At 35.9% G+C, this 23,757-nt stretch overlaps 1 protein-coding gene across 5 annotated transcripts in view; it reads right to left on the bottom strand.

Annotated features, from left to right (window-relative positions):
- LOC126755040 (uncharacterized) overlaps window positions 1-23,757 on the bottom strand; it is an 83,038-nt gene that overhangs the window by 9,105 nt on the left and 50,176 nt on the right. For all 5 annotated transcript variants that reach the window (XM_050467320.1, XM_050467319.1, XM_050467316.1 and 2 more), the window contains 4 exons: window positions 17,906-17,988; window positions 17,173-17,705; window positions 16,535-16,940; window positions 14,027-14,524 (listed from right to left, as the gene is read on the bottom strand). In XM_050467320.1, the coding sequence (XP_050323277.1) occupies window positions 14,054-14,524; window positions 16,535-16,940; window positions 17,173-17,705; window positions 17,906-17,980 (1,485 nt within the window). In that variant the 5' untranslated portion in view covers window positions 17,981-17,988 and the 3' untranslated portion in view covers window positions 14,027-14,053. The remainder of the gene's footprint in view (window positions 1-14,026; window positions 14,525-16,534; window positions 16,941-17,172; window positions 17,706-17,905; window positions 17,989-23,757) is intronic.

Consider the following 23,757-nt stretch of genomic DNA (forward strand, 5'->3'; position numbering starts at 1 on the left):
CTGCTTGTCTAGCCACATTTCTAAAAAGGTAAGGCCCTTCCAACTTTTAGATATCATTTTTGTAGTATGATTTGTCTTCCCAGCGCGCATTCTTTTAAGATCTGAGAACAGGAAGTAGCTCCTGGGGCCAGTTCTGGTAAAACGATGGATGAGGATGCGGAAGCAATTCGAAGCCCAATTCATGGATTTTTGCTATCGTTTTCACTGACTTCTGAGACGGTGCATTGTTTTGGTGGAACGACACTTTTTTCCAAATGCGATAATACATAATGCTACTTAATATTCGCTGTTGATGGTCCTTCCCAAAATACAGACCACGTTGCCTGCCGACAATTGCGTTTTATCTCGCTTTGTAGCGTGTTCATCGTGTGCATTGGATTTCGGAGTAAAATGATGAAGCCATGTCTTATCCATTGTCAGGTATAGTCGCAAAAACTCTGGTTTATTACGCTTGAACATCTCCAAACCATGCTCCAAATCATCAACTTATCGTTGTTTTTGGTCAAAAGTGAGCATGCGAGGCACCCACAGAACTCTCTCAAACCCAACTATTTGTGAATGATATGATGTAAATGTTCAGTTGATATCTTTAGAGTTCCTACTATCTTGAGCAACTTCACTTTGCGGTCATTAAAAATGTTTTTGGGGACTTTTGTGATGTTTTCGTTGGTAACAACTTATTTTGGACGTCCACTGCGTTCACCGTGTTAGGTGCTCATTTCACCAAGTATAAACTGGTCATCAAAGCAAGTTTCTGCTTCAACAGTATTTTTTTCGTTTCAAAAAACAATATTTTATCAACACGCGAAATTCTTTTTAAGACTTTTTTTCTCAATAACAAAAGTTGCTTTAATCAAAATAATATAATTCATAATAATTATCTGACAGCTGTTACTGCCGGGACTTCTCAATTATGCCTTCAGCCCAGAATCCACTTGGTGACACGTTGTTAATGCATTTGTTTTTCAAAAAATCATATGTGGGTTCTCATAACCCCAAAAGCCGCAACTTTGGCGATTAATTTGATGGGTTTGCCATCATGGTGAAAATGTACATTATCGCTTAAGATGATTTTGCTCCAAGAATCATAATCCTTTTGTTAAAGAAATTTGAAATATTATTCAATAATGAAGACACTTTGTTCTATTCGTGCAACGCTGCATTTTTACTAACCCTAAACTGAGAGCTGTCGATTTGTTTTTTTTAGGGTTTGACAACGCTTTAGTACATAAATAGCGGCAAATTTAATCGTGCGTTAATTTTTGGACACCCTTTATAAAAAATTACCAACGAGTTTTACACTTCTCAAAATATTTAAAAAATATGAAAATCAAACATGTATTTTCTATTTATTCATCATTAGTCGTTCTGGATAGATTGTATTATTTTAATCTCAAGAGAATGAACCACCCGAGGTTATGTAGTTCCGACTAACATTGTAACACCAGTCCTTGTTTCTTTTGATAAATATCGCAATTTTCATATTAAATTAATTTAAATGTGTATTTGTTCATTTTATTCAGTTTGTCGGAATTTGCAGACATATGTATACATTCTTGCTTACCAATTAGCTTAGTTTTGGTCGCCGAATATTTAAAATATCGTCTGCTGCGATAAAAGTCCATATCTGAATGAAATATGAAAGAATCACAGAAAGCAATTAACTTGTCTCAAAAGGGGCAGTTGCTAAGTGAAGGACCGTCCACTCATTTGTGTAAACATTTTAAAGCTACAAGAAAGCGTGTGGGCAGGATCCAAGCAGCGGAACGAAAGCGGAGGATGATGCACTAATGTGGCTTGTTGAAAGAACAATAGTAAACTTTATCCATTGTCTGTCAGGAACTGTAAGAGCTCGCACATAACTTTTGCAGTGTGGCTTTGGGCGAAAGAGAAAGCCACACAAAGTGGCTGAAATAAGTTATTGAGCCCTGGCAAGGGGCATGACAACTAATTGCTTGAACACTGTTATGTTGTTTCCATTGTTGCTACTTTGAGTAATTTTAGTAAACAACGTTGGCTAGTGTTATTGCAGCTTTCCTGACCGCATACACCTACTTGCATAGAGCTATTTGATTTCAGCGTCTACTTGAAATCAATTAATCGCATCTTTGTTCACTTACTCAATGGGAAATAAGTAAAGTGATAATCACTTTAATCTCAATCCAAAAGGGACTAATGAGTTACGAGTAGTTTCTATTGTGGATGTTTTCAACTTAAACTCAGAGGATACATTCTTTCGAATTTTATAAAGCATTTTAAAGCAAGATTGCAATAAAATATTTTTATTACATTATATTCGAATCGATTATGAAAATAATTAAATTTAGAGAGATACTAATGTTATTCATTCTTTACTTTTTTGTTGACATAGAAAGTGGAATGACATCTTTATCACATATTATACAAGATGTTATTTTTATGATTGGTTCGTCTTGTGGGCGTATAATGTGACGGAAGACTTCTTCTTCTTCTTCTTAATTGGCGTAGACACCGCTTTTAGCATTGACAGACGGCAGCGTTAAACCAGATTAATTGCATTTTTCGGGATTAATTCAGGAGTTACCACAGCTAACTCCGTTGCTGAATCCAAAAATAACTCTCAAAATTTTAGGGAGTTTGTGAGATTTTCGTTGGCAACATTGTTAAAAATGGCCAATTTTCATCTATTGTGAACAAGCAACCCTGATAGCTGTTTATCAAATTCTCAATATAATATCAATAAAACTTCTATGTTATGATGCAGTTTTAAAAATAATGTGTTGATATGTTTTTGTAATAAAAAATGGTTTGGTAAAAATTGGTCGGCTAACAACCGTAATGTTTATCTTCTACCAATTTTCATTGAAAATATTATAAAAAGGACAATGAGCTGTTTATGAGAGTTTCAAACTCGCATAGTTGCCGTCTGTCACCTACAAATTTGGATCTGATTAAGTGCGCAGTTAATCCGGATTAACGCTGCCGTCTGTCAAGGCTATTACGCGATTATAGCCGAGTTAACAACAGCGCGCCAGTCGTTTCTTCTTTTCGCTACGTGGCGCCAATTGGATATTCCAAGCGAATCCAGGTCCTTCTCCACTTGGTCTTCCTCTTCCTCTGCTTCCTCCGGCGGGTACTGCGTCGAATACTTTCAGAGCTGGAGTGTTTTCGTCGACTTCTTCTTCATCACTTTCGAAAAAAGCTTGGGAGATTTCCTAAGCAGTTTGGATGGCCGTTCAATCTATAACTTGAGAGTCAAACCACGTCTTCTGCATCCAATTATTTTACATTATTCTGGTTTTATATGCTCACACATTATGTATAATTTCATGCTTTTCTTGTGGCACAAATGTCGGAAGCTTAGCGCATCCTGCGTTGGGATAGAGCAATGGGGGAAAAAAATCAATATCTGCAGAACGGCATAAATGAAATTTTTTTGCTGATTATTATTAAAGCTGAATCTTTTCCGCGTTGTGTCACGTACTTTCCAAATTTTTAGCGGGAAAAACGCATGAAAAATTTCAATTGTTTAAGAAAAGTGTATGAAAAAATTATTATTATTATATTATATATTATTATTTAAACAAATTGATCGTGAAAATAGATCTATAATATAGCACAAACATTTTACTTTGAGTTCAAAAATTTCATCGACTTATATGCAGTAGTTTATGAGAAAATAATTTTACAATTTTATTGTGCTCTAAAATTCAACATTTGACGAAATTTCATATTACGTCTGGTTGCTCATTGAGTGCTAATTTTCAAAATCGGTGATTTGCAAAACTTTCTGGTTCCACTTGACGTGATTTGATGCTTGAGTCAAAATTGAGGTATTTGATGGCTTGAGTTATGCTCTGCTCTAAGGAGGTGCAATCGAACCAGTAGCATGACCATAAAAAGCTGTTCGTCGAAAATTTCTAAAGTGACATAACTACTAAACATGAATTTGATAGAAATTATCTAAGTACAGAGATGGATATGTGACTTAGAAAGTTCTAAAATATGGGCGTGACTTTTCCTTCTGAATAATTTCTTTGCGCAATATGATCACATACATATGTTTGTATGTCATGAATAGAAAGCTGAATCCTCTCTTATAACGTAATTCTTCCAGGAGTGCAGAAGAAAATGAACATTAAAAAATTTAAATATTTCCATTTTGTTGACTTGACTGAGGAACATTCGTATACAGGTGATAATGCAATTAAAGAAAACTTATTTAAGTTCATGTACGCCAACAATGCGAAATCTGTATTTCATACTATACATACTATATGTACATATGTATGCGTGACAATGCGGTGTTTCAAACAGTTTCAATGCTTGTCCCGAGCACTGCCAAATAGATCGTTTTCGATTATTTGCATTCGACGAGCAAACGACAATTGGTGCAGCGGTCTCGTGGTGGGTGATATATTGCCACTCAATTGCTAGTGAAGACACTTATTCCCTCTTTTCTCGGTGACAGTAAAACGCATGAAGAAAACAACATAAATAAAATAAATCTATGATAAATGCAAGGTCCGTCGCAAAAGAAACAGAACTTTTTAAATATAACTGTTTCTGGTGGCGCCACCTATTGGTGGGTATATGAAATAAAAAGTTTGATCTCTTGTTGACATTTCGTAAAAATTTTAAGACAATTGGATAACTACAATCGATGTTATCGATCAAAAAGTGACAGCTTTTGGTCATCGGTCGTAAAATGCAAAGAGCAAATATTAAATTTTGTTTTAAACTTGGGAAAACGTTTACTGAAACATTTCAAATGTTGAAAAAAGTTTATGGTGATCAGTACCTATCCCGTAGTAATGTGCACAAGTGGTTTAAGCGATTCCAAGAAGGTCGTGAGGACCTCTGTGACGATCAGAAGTCGGTCGTCTTCAGAAGTCAAAAATAAAGACAATGCTGATTTGTTTTTACGATTCCGAGGGTATTGTACACCGAGAGTTCGTCCCACCTGGCCAAACGATTAATGCTGTGTTTTACCTTGGTGTTATGAAGCGTCTTTTGTCACGCATTCGTCGTGCTCGACCACAATACCGTGAGGCAGGGTCCTGGCGCTTTTTGCACGACAATGCGCCGTGTAATCGGTCGACGCTTGTCACTGATTTTTTGACAAAAAACTCCATATTAACCATTAATCACTCACCCTACTCACCTGATCTGGCACCCTGTGATTTTTACCTATTTGGAAAACTTCATTTGCCCGAAGGCGACGACCGATATTCTCAAGAGCATTCCGAAAAATGACCTTAAACACTCGTCGCCTTGGGCGCAACGTCTTGGGGGCGGCAAAACGATCTTCGCTGTTTTTTAAAACTCCAATTCGGGCAAAAACTCCTGAAAATTGTGTCAAAAGTGTACAAGATATAGGGCGAAAATGGGTTTTTTTATGGCTTTTAATAAGATGTCTTGTAAATTTACTATCAATTTCCTCAAAAACCGTATTGTGAGAGGGTTTTTGAGGAAATTGATAGTAAATTTACAAGACCGTAAATTTATAACCGTATTGTGAGAGGGTTTTTGCGGAAATTGATAGTAAATTTACAAGACATCTTATTAAAAGCCATAAAAAAACCCATTTTCGCCCTATATCTTTTGGAACTTCAGAATTTGCGTGGCCTTCCTAAATTTTATATATGTCCTTAATATCGAAGATATTTAGGTAGGTAGATAAAGGGGGGCGGCAGAACATCATTGCCCGGGCGCCCGAAGTTGTAGCTACGCCACTGTCGTTTTTATTGAGGAAATACCCTTACCGAAATTAAATTTCATTTAATACACTATTTTAGGTAAATTCTGAAGAAAAATTATTATAAAACGTTAGCCAGGATTAGCATAGTATATGTAATCTAATTTTCCTATGTCAAGGAACTTCAGGCTCCAAGCCTGTAGAAATGTGTTTCAATTACTTTTTACCGGGAGTTGAATTAGTTTTCAATGACTTCCTCACTATAGTCAGGAAATATTTGAAATTGTAATAACTTCAGCACACGATACTGCGCTTATATTTAGTTATTCAATGTTCTGAAAGTACAAATTGCAATTACAGCAATTTCACGCATCTCCCACAGAATATAAGACACTGAAATATACTTTTCAGAAAATTATGCGTTAAAATTATAATTAAAATTGCTCTAAAAAGGAATTGTTAGGCCATGAGGCCTTAACGGAGGACTAAAACCGACATATTTTAAGATTTTAATTTGTATTGTTGATCACGCACCACTGTGAACCGCCAACTCTTTGGCTTGCAGCCAATTCAAAGTTCGACGCATACAAGTATATTCTGTCACAAACCTCAAATATGAAAGCGTAAGTGCAAATCTGCAAGAGTTGGCGATGAAAGTAGCAGGTGCACACACGTCGGCAGCAGAGCGAAAACTTTGCATGACTAGGCAAAGGATTTGGAGGCCAAATGTTCAAGGCCTACCACAATCTTGCCAAGCTCAAGTCTTACAAATGTTTTCACTAAGATGAAAAATACTTAATCCACCTTCAAAATCAGATGTATTCTTCATTGCAGAAATCACAAATTTTAATTCAAATATATGAAACATACAAAATACAAGTGCAAGTTTTATCAGGGTCACGCGAGAGTACGCAACGAGCTTTCAAAGCGGTGGTGGGGCACCGCAACTGGCCGCAGAGGCCGTCCAAGCTCACTGACCGCCATGTTAAATGGAGCTTGATTTAATTAATGCCGCGGTGGAGTTGCTCATTCACCACGCACTGGTATTTGCCGCTGCACGCTTTGTGGGAAGCTGCAATGTAGGGGCTGTATGGTATCACATACAGCGGCCAAAGCGGCGCGCAGGGGACAATGTCGAGTGAAATGTGATTTACTTCCGCTCCCTTGGGATTTATTCAGGCCTTGTAAATATTTAGTTTATATTTCATGCGAACTCTTGTACGCAGCTTGCTACAGTTTCTTACTGAAGGGACTTAATGCCAGTATACAGAGTTTTTTTGGTATGCGATATGTTTGAAAATCACAGGCTGCATGCAAATACTTTTGTTATACTTTTCATTAGATGCATGCACCTACATATGTACAAATACAAGTACTGGCGAGGCGAGATCATCGAGAATGTGGAGCACACAATTTTCCTATGTGCGAAATACGACGAAGAAAGGCAATCTTTGAGAAACGCATTCGGGGTAGACCTAACCCCAGAAAATCTAGTGTCTCAAATGGTAGAATCACTAGATAAGTGGAAAGCCGTGTCCGAAGTGGCAGCAAAAATTATGAAACGCCAAAGAGCTGGACAACAACAACGTAGAAGACTACTCCAAATTCCAACGAACAACTAAGACGCGACACACAAACCATGACTGGAGCAGACAGGAAGATTTTGGTGACAATCACTGTACTAGGGGGGTATAAGACAAACCGAGGTAGGGCCAAGTAAATGCAGCTTGTTACTGAATGCATTAGGACCATCACGTACGTATGAGTAATACTCAACCTTCCTCCCGACGTAATACTTGACGGTGGTACCGGGGGTTCGGTACAAGACAGTAGGAGGTTTAGTTCGGATTAAAGTTCCACACTGACATGGGTTCAGGCTTTCGATGCTTCCTCCTCGTAAAAAAAAAAAAAAAAAAAAGTACTGCACTTGCATACGCTGGTTATGTGCTACATATAGTAGTAGTAAAGTGTTGACAACCCTAAAAAACAAAAAAAAAAAAGATGACAGTTTAGGCTTAGTTAAAATGAGGCGTTAGATGATAGAATAACGTGTCATAATTACTTAACAATATTCCAAAAATAAATGTATCCACAACGTGTTCCTGTTTGGTGTGAATTTTGGGTTGAAGGCATAATTGGACCATAGTCTTTTGGAAATGAACTGTTTTAACACCAACAGATTTCTTTTTACAATCGAAAGATTAAATACTATGTTTTCAATTCAATTCCAATTTTGCGTTGATTTTGGGACACCCTTTATAAACATAAATAAGTATGTGAAATTCATTATCCTTTGTTGAGCGCGTAATCTTTAATGGAGCTCACGATGACTGCCTCATGACTATTCACTAAAAGGACACTTTTGTTTGTATTTCCATAATTTTACAATTGCGAACAATGCGTAAAAACAGTTTGCGTTTTTGCTCGTTGCGGTTTCTGTGTTCTTCTGCGTCCGCTTTCGTCAATTGCGGTTTGCTCCATTTCCTTTACTTTTCCGCTCTTTTTTCAAACATTTACAACACACTTCCACACAATCAATTTTCAGCGCAGGTTTTGTGGTCTGTCCTTTCTTTCCTCTTGCATCGCCCGCTTTTCCAAGCTCTGAGATACATAAATACACAATATCCTTTGTTGGCATTTCGTGTCGCCAGAAATTAACCCTGAATGAAGTAAATACTCTGAGACTCATTTTAAGCTCATAAACATTGAGAATTGCTTTGTCGATTTGATGCCAGTCCTTTCGAGAAATTATATTGCTGTGAAACACACTCACCCCTCAAATTAACGTCAGCTACTGTGGAAAATTGTCCTACATACGAAATGTAGTGGTCAGGTTTTATTGCTTTTTTAATGGCAACGTTGGTTTTTTGGCTTGAATGGCTTTGTAATAGTTTTTTTTTAAGAATTGAAAAGTCCTTTACCCAATTAACACGATATTATGCATGAGGTATAAGGAAGATGGATGGAGCAGTGTTGCTCTAAGTAATCTCTTTATTAAAAAATAGTATTTCTGGTTTGAACGACAATATTTTATAATTCCACGCAAAAACGACCTCATACAGCGCTTTAATCCTGCGCTTAGCTAAATTTACTAAAAGAGAAAATGCTTATTTTATACTCTTGCAACCTGTTGCTACAGAGCATCATAGTTTTGCTCACCTATCACGGTTGTACGTAGCACTTAAAACTAATCGAGTTAGATATAGGGTTATTTATGTATATATAAATGATTAGGATGACGAGAAAAGTTGAAATCCGGATGACTGTCTGTCTGTCCGCCCGTCCGTGCAAACTGTAACTTGAGTAAAAAATCTTAATGAAACTTTACATGCCGGTTTCTAAGTACAAAAAATACGAGTTCGTAGATGGGCGTAATCGGACCACTGCCACGCCCACCAAACGACATTAACCGAAAACTTATAAATTGCCGCAATTAAGCACTAAATTAAGATATAAAACTGTATTTTAGCACAAAGGATCGCAATAACAAGGGGCACCTTTGGGTTAATAATTTTGAAAAAGTGGGCGTAGCTCCGCCATCTAAGATGTTTAATGTATATATCTCCTAAACCACTAAAGCTACAACAAACGAATTTGCTAAGCTCGAATACTATAAGAACTGCTACCGAAGGTATGAAAATGGATGAAATCGGAATACCCATATTACGATACTGTTAAAAACTACTAAAAGCGCAATAAATCAATAGATAACACTGTGGATCATTTTTGGGATTATTGTCTGGGGGGTGAGAAATTCCAAGTCAGGGTGATGGTACTAGGTCAGTATAGTAAAACCCTCAAAGGATTTGGCGTTCGTATGTGTCAGTTTTTTTATGACCGTTTTAATTTTTTTCCTTATCTTGATGTTTTTTCGCTTAGTTGTAACATTTTGGCGAAAACGTAGTTTAACATAACTCGCGAACCACTATTATCTATTTTTCCAAACCAGTAGACGGTTGTAGCAGCTTTTGCACACTATATTTGGGACCCAATTTTCGTTCACTATAACATAAGAAAAAATTTAAAAGGTCATAAAAAAACTGACACATACGCACGCTAAACCCTTTGAGGGTTTTACTATACTGACCTAGTACCATCACCCTGACTTGGAATTTCTCACCCCCAGATTAGCTGTTGTACTGTGCAATTAAGCCATAGACATTAAAATTTACCTCCGAGACGGTATGAGAGGGCTTTATGAGAACCGGTATTAAAATTGAGACCCGGTCTATCGATTTCAAAATTTTGTACGTGAGATTCTTCTCATATACTTAGTGTACAGTGTAAAAATAGGGGGAAATCGAACTACAACCACGCCAACTTCCCATATAACACAAATTCAAATTCCATTTGATACTTTCAGTTTTAAGTATACAAATAAAGAAGTAATTAATATAACGGGATAAAATTTTGCAGTAATAATTCCTTTAAAGTAAGGCATCTTATGACTCTAAATACTGAATATGTGGACCCCAGTATCTGTAGTTGAATTTTGACCGAAAATATCATTCAATGTGTGAGATATATAATTGCAATTCAGGGATAATATTTCTTTGGCAATGGTGTGTTTGTATGTTAAAAATGGGTTGAATTGGGCCAATACTGCCCTTAGCTCCCATATATCTAATATAAAGTTTTTCGAATTTCCGAGTAACTTTGTACGGCATACAGGTATATCGGCCAATATGTGAGTTATCTCAATGAAAATGAGAGAGCATGTCTTACTCATAACAGTGTATCTTTGTGCCTAAAATAGATAAAATTTAGCAAACACTTGACATAGCTCCTATATAATTAATATCAGGCTTTTCGAACATCCGGCTGATTTTACTCTATATGATTTGTTTTTTAGTTAATAGTATGTGGTATTGGGAAAAATAGATAAAATCGGGCCTATACTACCCTCACTACAGTATTCTACATAAAATGATATTTGTTTTTCTAACAAACTTTATGTGTCTATCAGTATATGAGATATTTCTAGCATATGTATACATATATAAAATTGCTTGGATTTCGATCGTCTGGTTAACGTTTTACACCGAAAAGTATTGTAATGAAATATTGAAAATGTTCGGTTGCACCCGAACTTAGTCCTTCCTTACTTATTTTATATATAGTATGTATCTAAACAATAAATAAAATGTTTATTTAGATTGTATTAATTTATTTTATTTTAATGACTATCATTTTTCCTTTCCAAATATCAGTTTTCGGTTCTTCCGAGATGTTTGTTCCTTAACGTCGCGATTGAAAGAAGTAAATGTTACGTTTGAATTCCATCGCTGATCACTTTTTTTTGCGTTCATTTTTTGCAAAACGCTTTTGTACACTTGTGAACAATACTCCGAACTGTCATTCAGAAAATTTATAAACAGCTGATTTCAGTGCGACAGCTGCGCGAAAGGTCTAAAATTGGTTTGAGTGCCGGACCCTGTAGGTACCGAATATTTTGAAATCAGCACCTATAGTTGACTTTTTACCACAAGCAACGGTCAATGTGTAAGATATACCTTGTACAATTCAGGGATAATCCTTTCCTGACAGTGGTATATCTATCTGTCAAAAATGGGTTGAATCGGGTCATATGATCTCAGTGAAAATGAGGTAATTTACTGCTAACAGTGTTTCTTTGAGCGCAATATAAATGAAATTGGGCGAAAACTTGACCTAGCTCCCATACAACAAACATCCGGATGACTTTACTCCATATGATTGGCGATTATATCTTACTGAATCTCAGGGAACATTTTACTAGAATGTGGCATGTTAATAGTATGTAGTATTGGCAAATAAGGATAAATGTTTTCGAATTCGACATAAGGTTTGATAAAAAAACGAAATCAATATTCTATGTAGTATATATAAATAATTGATGGGTTTAGTTCTGGCATTTGCTCTGGACAATTGAGAAATGGAATTTTTTTGTGCGTAAGCCAGTTTTCTTATCTCAGTTGCTGTATGATTGAGGTCGTTAGGGTGCATAAAGATCTAATTTACTGCCATAACAGCACAAGTACATATATGGATCCTTTGTATTCCTTAGTAAATCAAGATATACAAATTTATCCATATTACCCTCTATCTTTACTAGTGGCCCAACTCCACGCTATACCGTGTTTTGGTATATCTTGGATTGATTTATAGGTTTTTATCTCGATGTACAAATGTTTTTCCATAAGGACCAAACCGGTTTAGTTTAGTATCGTCAAAAGCATCTTTTTCCAAAAATGTAAACCTTTTGATCTGTGACTATAAGCCAATGGCAAACGCTCTTTAATATTCTTTTTCGACAATAGCGGGTTTCTTTCTGCTCATACGCCCAAACAAATTATTTTCATTTAAAACTCTTCGCGCTCTTGCCAACATCCAACGCAGGATTGCTTTTGCCAACAGGTGGTACTTCGGACTGAGTAGGCAATTGAAAAGTAAAGTCCTCTCTCGACGCACAAAAGCCAAACTCTATAAGTCGCTCATAATTCCCGTCCTGCTATATGGTGCAGAGGCTTGGACGATGACAGCAACCGATGAGTCGACGTTACGAGTTTTCGAGAAAAAAATTCTGCGCATTGGCCACGGCGAATATCGCATTCGATGGAACGATGAGCTGTACGAGATATATGACGACATTGACATAGTTCAGCGAATTAAAAGACAGCGGCTACGCTGGCTAGGTCATGTTGTCCGGATGGACGAAAACACTCCAGCTCTGAAAGTATTCGACGCAGTACCCGCCGGGGGAAGCAGAGGAAGTGGAAGACCTCCACTCCGTTGGAAGGACCAAGTGGAGAAGTACCTGGCTTCGCTTGGAATATCCAATTGGCGCCACGTAGCGAAAAGAAGAAACGACTGGCGCGCTGTTGTTAACTCGGCTATAATCGCGTAAGCGGTGTCTACGCCAATTAAGAAGAAGAAGATTAAAATTGAATTTTAAATATAACTTCACAACCTAGAGCAGTTATTTGTTAGACCAAGCAAACAATTTTGAAAAAGTTGGCTTGGCGCCGCCATCTAACCAAATTTTCTGAGTGCAAATTTTATAAGAATTTCTACCGACAGTGTGAAAATGGATGAATTCGAAGGATAACCCCGCTCACTCCTCATATAACGGTACTATTAAAAACTACTAAAAACATGATAAATCAATAACTAAATACGTGAGAGACATTAAATTTTAACACCGAGATGTTATGGACGCGTACTTCCTATTTAGCACAATTTTAAATTCCACTTGAATCGTTCAGTTTCCAGTACACAAATCAAGAAAAAATTATTATAACATTATAAAACTTTGCACAAATAATGTCTTTAGTGTGTGCCACCTTATGACCAAATTTTGTTTAAATCCAAAAAAAAACTGTTGCTCCTAGGTACAGAATATTTAAAATTTCGGTCAATGTGTGATATATATAACTGAGATTCACTTATAATGGTATGTCAAAAATGGTTTGAATCGGACCAATAGTTCCCTTAACCCTCATATGCTTAATACACCCAACTCTTTTTTTACACGGTAGATACGTTCCTCAGAAATCCGTGTAAAAAAAGAGGCGTTTCCTATAGTAAAATTGGGGATACGTTCCATGTCATCTGAAAACCGTGTAAGATGAAATAAAGAACTATGTATATTTACTTCGAAAATCCACGTAAAAAATGTTGAAAACTATAAAATTTCAGATATGCATACAAATTGTATCTTCATATGGCACTTTATTGAGCATTAAATCTTAAAATACATAATTCATACAGGTGAAAAATTGGTAGATTAAGCAAAAAACAAAAGAAATCTGTTAATCCAAAATTAAGAACAGAAAAATTAGAATAAAAATAAGGAAGAAATATTTACATAGCTACATAATTATTCGTCGCTACTTGATAACAAGCGCAATTGTTTGCGACAAACTGGACTAAAGTCGGTATCATCGCTGGATATATCTATTTCAGCAATGTACATATCATGCGAACAAAATGTATAGGTAAGAGTTATCGAATAGGTGGATTTCCCAGTTACTACTGTGTATGTTCATTTCAACAATGGTGCTAAGTGTGGTAAAAACAAACATAATTACAAGACAGTGATCTTGAAACCGTACTAGATTAAAAGTTAAAAAAAAAATTTTGCAAATTAATGCCAATTATTTATATATTACACCGTATGCCGTTGACTTAAACGTTTTAAACAACAAGTAAGTTTGAAATGAAATTTCGAGAAATAAATGGAAAATTAAATGTCCAACTCGATTAGCGAATGTTAACATTCTATAGCTAAAGCCATGCTTGTAGCAGATAAACAAATGTATGAGTCCCTTCTCCTGCCTTAATCTTAGAAAAAAGTAACTTAACCCTTACCTCTGCAACGTTTCCACAAAAGTGCTTCTATCCTCGGCTTTCGCTGCCAGTGTCTAGGGGCATCTCAGTATTGGCATCACTTAAACTAAGCCCATTGAAACTTGAACAATTTTCTAGCTCATTGCTCTGTACTGAGTGTAATACATTTTGATTGACGATGTCTATTCGCTCAATGCCATTGGCAGCTTCATCGCCGCCTCTGGCAACCAAGTTGTAACTATCTTGATCAACACCACCGAATTCTCTTGCATTGCAATTTACATCAGGGCAAGTGAAATTGGGCTGTCGTCGCTCCTGGGAACAACTAGACCATTTTTGCTGTTGTCGTTGCTGTATTGTCGATATTCCATTGCCAGTCATCGTATTATCACTGTAGCAATTAGCATACATTACCAGCTCAACCGAGTTGTTAAGCACGTTCGTTGTGTCCTCATCGTACTCATCTGAGTTAGACACTTCAGAGAGGCTGTCCGAATCATCGCAATCGAAGTAGCTGCTCTATAAATGAAAAATATACTTTAAAATTAATAATTTTCTGATCACGAAAAGATTAAATTGACTTTTACTACTATACTGTATCTGCCAGAATACCAAAATGAGACTCTGACTAACAGACTCACTAAATTACGATTGTGACAATTAGAGACATGAGACAATCGTGACAAGCAGAATACCGGCATTAGTCAAAAAGTCAAAAATACAATAAAGGAATTGTTTAATGATCTATGTGGAAAACAGATTGACATTAACTTTTTTTGGTAAAGAACATTGTACACATTAAAATATTTGAAATGGTACCGGTCGGTTTTGTGTCGTTTTTGGTCGGGTGGAATTTCTCTTCAAGCTTTAAAAGTCAATATTCAACGCGCTATTAATGACAAACGACTTGATTTTTCAGAATCAATCATATAAGTCTTATTGGAAAACCCTGTACATACAGTCATTGTCAGAGAAATAGAAGTATTTGAAAATTAATTTTTCAAATCCGTTTTCAGTTTTATTTCTAGTATATTAGTTATTCTTACAAATGTTCATTATTAATTGGCAGTCGTAAAAAAGACATTGTTTTAACCGTAGTTGCAAAACAATTAAATGGGTAGAAATTTGCTTTGTACTCTTAAAAAGGGGATGATTTTTGATCCTCATAAAAAAGGCGAAAATCGAACTCAGATTGCCAAAATTTTGAATTGTTCGAGGAAAAAAAATATAACGCCATAAATTTGGAACTCCATTGAAAATTTATGGAGCAATAATAAGATGCAGATTACTATTTATATATGCATATATATTTTGAACATTTAATAATATTTACAAGAAATAGTGTTTTGATCAAAACTACGTAATTTAATATTTATAATTGAAAAATATTTGGAGCATAACACGGCAACACACTATAACAGGTTTAAGTATTATAGTTTTTGAGGCATTTGAACGTTTTAGAATTAGGCATTGCCGTTAGTTTGCGTTAGTTTTAGTGAACAATTTAGGATTGGTTACTTGAAAAAACACAAAAAAAACTCTGAAACTATATTTATTCAAACGAATTAATATATGTAGTTACATCGTTCTAAAGTTATTTACGACGATGTGTGAAGAAGGACTGACAGGCTTGGCAACATTATCAACTGAATATGCAGTGGAACGAACTCTTAAAACAGTTGTGTACGATTTTTCCAAATTAAGGGCACGAAAATATTTAAATAATTAATTTGTTTTTATTTTACTACTTATTGTAATATTTTTTAATAAGTGTAAAAAAACATCAAAATGGCATGAACATTTTTCAAAAGTTATATATTTTTTTGTTAAGGTTGTTAATAGACTTAGAAGGGACGCACAAGATTGGTCCTGACTCAAAGTGTGCTATTTTACTGTTCATGACTGTAACTTCATAGTTGAAGCTCGTGAAAACATTGCTATGCCCCTAAAATGGTATTATTATAGAATTAAATTTGATCATTTGTGCTCATCCCATAAACTATCCAAATTCATTATCTTAATTTATGATTAATTTTTAAAAACTAATACGAAAGACGTGACAACCACTTTTTTACAACTTAGCAAATCTGAACCAAATTTTTAACTATTCTAAACTACAAGTATTTCGTACTAGATCATCAAGTACACTGGAAACGGAGGCAAATTCGAATATTATATCCGCATTCTGAGTAATGCCTCTCATAACATTGCTTTAAAGTGGCCATCTCGGCAATGCGAGTAAGTGAGATACCTTCATTGCACTAATAGACTAAGGTTTTTCTAGTAATTTACACATATCATTGCTTTTAACGAATACTAGATTTATCTACACTGCGTTCCCATAATTGATAAGCAAGAAATTAAGTGGCCACTTTTAGCGCTGTAGATCTGCTTCCAACAGCAAATAACTTATTAAATACATATACATACATTCTACGACTAAAAGGGAGTAAATTTATAGTATATTCTTCTAAGCACGCAGACACTTGTATATTAGTGTCTCATATCTAATGTCCCACTCTGACTTACCTGACATTCGAGGCATCGGCAGTTATCACAAAGTGTGCAAGGCAATCCAAGCAGATCGGATGCTTCCTTGTAAAGCTCGTAATTGGTTTTTTGTTGGTGGGTTGACTTCAACACCTCTAGTTGTTGTGGGGCTTGGTGTTGTTGATTGTTGCTATCACCGCTTCCGCTCCAATTATTCGATTGGTTCTGCTGCTGATGTTTCTTTCTCTCGCTACCCGTTGCATTTGGCTCCATTTTTCCATTCCAGTAATGCTTGACGATGTTGTTCAATGGCCCACAAGTTGCCATTGCGGCCATTGAAGCGGTTAGTGTAGTTGACTCAGCGGTATTTGATTCCTTCACACTTGAGTTGGTACGGAATTCAGTAGGTGTACTGGAACCGGTAAATTCAACACGAACATTGTGGCTGGTACAAAATAAAGTTAAGGGGAAATAATAATAAATTAAAACTTCTAGTTTTAGGAGGGAATGGAAGCTGAAGTACAGTTAATGATATATTTTTTAAAACATAATAATAGATCTCAAATTTCTTTTGAGAATAAAGGGGAGACGAATTGAGCTCATTAGGAAATTCAGTAATTGAAATAAAAAATAAGTTATTTTCATAATTCAATTTAAATATTCAATAGCAAACTCACTTATTTTGGTATTCGTTTTCCAAAATGCATTCGTCGCCGGTCTTCCATTTTTCTTCCTCAATGAATTTTCGGAATTTCGTTTTTTTTGCGATTAGGGAAGGTTTTAAATTAATATTCTTTTTCTTATTGTTGTTATTAGGTTTGTTTTTGCAAGTATTTTGCATCGAGTTCGTATCTGTGCATGCACCAGCTGCTCTTCCGCAATAGCAATCGGTGTGCAGTGAATGAAGGCTGTCACAACCACCGGTATTTGCTACATAACTGCGATTGAAGAATTTTTGAAATGCATCCGTAGATGCCAAGCATGTCGGTGCGGGTGGATTTATTGTTGTGGTAGGCGCTGTCGTTACAGGATTTCCGATTGCTTCCGGAACGTCACAAAACTTTCCAAAATGACGCAGTTTATGCTGCGTTGGCCGAGTAGCCGCAGAACAACTGCGATGGCCAGAACTCGTAAGCGCTGCGTGTTGACAATATGACTGGTTTTTACTGATCACGTCATTCGGTTCGATCAAATTTAGGCGGGCAAAGTTCTAAGAAAGCGAAAACGAAATATTAACAACGATTTTAAATGAAATAATTTGCTGCATAGGAAGAAACATGAGTTTGATAAAGTGAAAATTTAATAGGAATATCATTACTATGGAGGTGAACAAAAAACGAATGTAATTGTCGACTTCTTTAAGTTTTCTGGCATTTGCATATTTGTTCAGTTACATATTTTTAAGCTTACCCCATAATATCGGTAATTAGAATTGAGCACATATACGGAATTCGGATTAGAGCTCTGAAAAATTATGTCGTCCATTATGACACCTGGAATGGAAAAATACAGTATTTCTGATAAGAATATATACATATATATATATATATTTTTTTTAATACTTTATATTAAATTATGAATCCCGAAAAACCCGCCCTTAAGTTATAATCTGTTCTGTTTTTATATCGGAAGATCCGTACTCAAGTCGAAATCTAGATGATATATTAATAAATTCGGCAATGAAAACGTCTACTAGTACAATAATCATCTTGGTTTTCCCACCAGAATTATATAAAATTTTATGAAAAACTCAACGTATCAGTAAGGATTCTCAAGCAACTTGTTCATCTGCCGTAAATATTTGAATGCAATTGTTAATAATAGTTTTCTTTCCATTAAATGTTTAAATTTTTATTAGACTAAATTATTGAACATTTAAAAAATAATGCTAGCCCTAATTAGATTTTTCAACACAAGTTACCGAAGAAATACAATCAAATTCCTTTTTTATTTTATAACTAGTGTGAATGAAGTTACGGATTTCAAAAATTCTAAATATTTTATATGGATAAAACAGGAGCTAGTTCTTAGTACTTTGAAGAACGTAGAAAATCAAAGTCGTGAATGGTTAATTTATTCTGAAAGTAATAAAGCATGGTTCACGCCAAAACGGTACGCCACCTAGCGACTACTGTCGCATCACTAATCATCGAATTCAACTCATTTTCACATACATATGTATGTACAAGGTACGTTCCAAAATAAACAGGACTTAAAAAAAAAAACAGAACAAATGGTTTTTTTCGGCAAAATCAATTTATTTTATTCAAAATAGTCTCCTTCTGCTTCAATACAGTTTTTTGTATGGTCCAAAAGCATGTCGAACGAGTGTTTTAGCTCGTTGGCCGGTATGACCGCCATCATTGCCTTTCATGGGCAAATGCATTTTTCCGAAGTCGCACGGTGCCATATCAGGTGAATACGGGGAGTGGTTAATGGTTAAAATGTGATTTTTGGTCAAATAATCAGTCACAAGCGTCGATCGATGAAACGGATTCTGAGCAATTTTTGGTCTTCAGTCAATTTGAACGGAACAAACTGTGCAAACACCTTTCGTAAGCTCAAATATTCGGTCAAAATGCGATAAATCGATGTTTTGGAGATGTTCAATTCCATTTCCATGAATTTCAATGCTGATTTCGGCTGATTTTTGATTAATTCATGCACAGTTTCGATGGAATATCTGGTGATCACGGATTGTAATTGGCCCACATGTTGATCGTCATTTATGTCTTCACGAACACTTTGAAAACGTTGACACCACTGCTCGGGATAGGCAATCTTCGTCATAAACTTGTTTCATCAATTGGAACGTTTCCGTAAAAGTTTTACCAATTTTAAAACAAAATGTAATATTGGCTCTTTGTTCGAAGCTCATTTTCGCACCGATAACACAAACATACTGACACTTAAAACGCAATAGCTTCACTTCCAATCAATTAAATGTCATAAAATTCTCACTGAACAATCGATAAAAATAGCAGATTCTAACGCACCAGTCGACATATACATAGATGGCGCCACCAGGGGACGCTAGATTCAAAAGTTTCTGTTTACTTTGAAACGCACCTTGTATTTGACAATTATGGTAATGTTATTTCATAAAAGTTTTATTTCTACGCAGTGATTTTGTCAGTTTTTATATGTGATGGAAGTTGTACATAAATCGAAAACTAATTGTGCACAAAATGATTGAAAATCCATCTTGGTCCTGTTCGAAGATTGCAAAAGTTCTGAAATTACCAAAAACAACAGTGCCCAATTTAATAAAACGATATAAAACAATATTAATTTACGAGAGAGCAAAAAAAGATGTGGCAAAAAATTTGGTTGCAAATACTCGAATTTGAAAAGATTTAAAACAGCGAGACACAAACGCATAAATGCGGGGTTAGTTGCCTACCATGCCACAAAATATCCCAACAGATCGAAGAAAAATTAATGTGTAGCAAAATCTCGTGCCCGTTTGGTATATGGCATAGTGTTGAGCAAATGTAAAGGATGTATAGTTATGAACGACGAAACTTACATTAAATTGGATTTCAAACAGCTTCCTGATCCAAAATTTTACTACTCCAATATTTGAGATAATGTGGCCTCAAAATTTAAACGCAAAAAATTTATAAATGGGAAAAGGCAATGGTAGGGCAAGTGATTTGTAGCTGTGGCCTTAAGAGCCGGACTTTCGTCACATCGAAATAGAAGTGGAGTTATGTATATCTAAATGATGAGGATGACGAGACGAGTTGATCTTGAGCTACTAACTGTCCGTCCATCCGTGCAAGCTGTAGCTTGAGTAAAAATCATAGATATCATAATGGAACATGGTACACATGTTTCTTGGCAAAAAAAGAAAGGACGAGTTCGTAGATAGGTGTAATCGGACCACTCTCACGCCCAAAAAACGCTAATAAACGAAAACGTATAAGTGCCATAACTAATCACTAAATTAAGATACAAAACTGTAATTTGGCACAGAGGAGGGGCACCGGTAGGCTAAAAATTAAAAAAGACCTTGGCCTTGCCCTCTAAGACCTTAATGTACACATCCCCAAAACCACTTAAGGTATAAAATCCAAGAAGCTCAGATCATTTGTAAAATTAGATGAAATCGGGGTCTAACCCCGCCCACTTCCCATATAACGGTTTCGTTAAAAACTACTAAAAGCGCGATAAGTCAATAAATAAATGTTCCAGAGGCAATAAATTTTGCACCTGAGATGATACAAGAGGATTTTATAGGAACCGAGGTCAAAAATGGACGAAGCGCAGCGCACCGCTCACATTCGGTGAAAAATTCATGTCTCAGGAACAACTCGACCGATGTCGACCATGTAATGTCACCTTAACATTCCTATATTCCAGTGCGAAAACAAACGAAACGAACTACATCCGCACCCACATCCCATATGTATAACTCAATATTAAATTCCCTCTGATAATTTCACTTTCCAGAATTCAAGCCTAGCATGAATGTATAGAGATAAAGCTTTGTCCGAATAGTGCTTAGTTAAAAGTAGGCCACAGTGACCAAAAATTGTCCCAAAAAAAACCAAAACTACCGAATATGTGAATCAAAGTACCAATTGCGAACTTTTTATCGAAAATATCGGTCAATCTGAGAGATATGTTATAGAAATTTGGAGAGATTCTTTTTCTAATAATATGACTGCGGGCTAATTTAGCAGCCATAAATTCAAATTTCAACTTTGAACTTGGCGTATTGGAGAGCAGTTGTAAAGCTTCAAACACAACTTATATATAGTATGTTCCATCAGTTGCTGCCAACCGTTTTTCCCGCCAATTATGGCAACGCGCGGAAATTTGCATAAAGCCTTTGTTTAAATTATTGCTTTTCAATTTTTTCCTTTAATTAAAGAAAATGTACATATGTTTGTTATTAACAGAATGAAGGGGGCCGTCGCCCCGGGCGCAACGTCTTGGGGGCGGCAAAACGATCTTCGCTGTTTTTTAATATTCAGAAAAATACTTCAATAAATTTTTTTACAAAATTTTTTATAAAAGATAAAGAGTTGTACACTCACAATTTATTAATCTGAATAACAATGAAAAATATTAATTTTTACTCGAATACTCTTCAGTCTTTGATATGTCACAGTTGAAGCATAGGGCAAACTGTGAGAGCGACACATTGCGACGTAGGAGTGACAAAAAAAACAGTATCTTTATTTTTACTCTGTCATCGCGACGTGTCACTCTCACAGTTACCCTATGCTTTGAATGTAACTTTATACTTTTATTTTCGGAATCGATCTTCAGTAGTCGAAGTCGATTAAGAATCGATTCTTGACATTCGAAAAATCGATTATTTTACGAGAAAACTCGATTCTCGAGTAGAATCGGAATCGAGTTTACCATCCCTACAGGCAGCCATCGCGTGCACATATAATAACCTCCGCACAATACCCACCACAAAAGAAATGATTTTTTTCCATGTAATTTATATGGAAAATAGAAAATTTGAAACAGGCACCTCTTAATATTAATATTAAGAGCTCATCTTTTGAGTGACTTTTTTCACATTTTCGAAAGTTTTTAGCCTGTTTTTCAGTTGAAAAAAAAAGGTTGACTCAGAATGACACACCCTAATACATATACTATATACATATAACTCATATACTGACAGAAACATAAGGTTTGTTAGAAAAACGAAAATTATTTTATGTAGAATACGGTGGTTGGAGTAGTATAGATCCGATTTTATCTATTTTTTCCAATACATAATACTATTAGCATGTCACATACTAAAAATCAAAAATATAGAGTAAAGTCAGCCGGATATTCGAAAAGCCTGATATTAGTTATATAGGGGCTATGTCAAGTTGCAAATTTTATTTATTTTAGGCACAAAGATACACTGTTATGAAAAAAACACGCTATCTTATTTGTATTGGGACAACTCACTTATTGGCCGATATATGCGATACAAAGTCACCCGGAAGTTCGAAAATCTTTAAATTAGGTATATGGGGGCTAAGGGAAGTGTTGGTCTAATTCAACCTATTTTTGACATACAGACATATCATTGTCAGGGAAGGTTTGTCCCTGATTGAAATAAAGAGAAAATACGGCATATTTTACAGTACTACTACAATAAAGGCAAAAATGCATCTCAAGCCGCCAATAAAATTTGTGCAGTTTATAGACCCGATACAGTTTCCATTTCCACCGCACAACGATGGTTTCAACGTTTTCGTTCTGGTGTAGAGGTGGTCGAAGATGCGCCACGCTCCGGAAGGCCTGTCGTCGAAAATTGCGATAAAATCGCTGAATTGGTCGAAAGAGACCGGCATAGTAGCAGCCGTAGCATCGGTCAAGAGCTGGGCATGAGTCATCAAAAATTCATTTCAATTTCAATAAAAAAAAAATCAATAAAAAATACCGCAAGACTTTTTTGACAACCCATTATCTCACACATTGACCTACATTTTCGATCAAGAGTCAACTATAGGTACCTTGAGCAGTTTTTGGGTCATACGTTGGCACACACTATAGGCATTATTCGTGCAAAGTACTATCCCGTTATATTAATTGCTTCTTGATTTGTGTACTGGAAACTGAACGATTCAAATGGAATTTAAAATTGTGCTCTACGGCTTTGTGGCTCATTTTCACAACGTGACTTAAGAATATGAAATAATGCCACATCGCCCTTTGCCCAATTTTTCCCCGGCCCCTTTAAAGCCTTGTCATACCATCCTGGCGGCAAATTTTTACGTCTCTCGCGCATTTAGTTATTGATTATCGGGCTTTAAGTAGTTTTGAACAGTACCGTTAAATGGGGAAGGAACGGGATTTCCATCCAATATACACATTAAACTTATTAGAGGGCGGGGCCACGCCCACTTTTTTCAAAATTTTGTTCTCACAGGTGCCACTTGCTACTGCTATCATCTGTGCCAAATATGAGTTTTATATGTTAATTTAGTGCTTAGTTATGGCACTTTATAGGTTTTCGATTAATGGCGATTTGTGGGCGTGGCAGTGGTTCAATTACGCCCATCTACGAACTCAAACTTTGTTTGTACTAAAAAACTTGCATACCAAGTTTCAACAAGATAACTCAATTTTTACTCAAGTTACAGTTTGCACGGACGGACGGACAGACAGACAGTCAACCGGGTTTCAACTTTTCTCGTCACCCTGATCATTTATATATTTATAACCCTACATCTATCTGGTTTAGTTTTAGGTGATACGTGCAACCGTTAGGTGAATAAAACTATAATATAGGTACCATG

The sequence above is a fragment of the Bactrocera neohumeralis genome, chromosome 4 (assembly GCF_024586455.1).
Source record: "Bactrocera neohumeralis isolate Rockhampton chromosome 4, APGP_CSIRO_Bneo_wtdbg2-racon-allhic-juicebox.fasta_v2, whole genome shotgun sequence".
NCBI lineage: Eukaryota > Metazoa > Arthropoda > Insecta > Diptera > Tephritidae > Bactrocera > Bactrocera neohumeralis.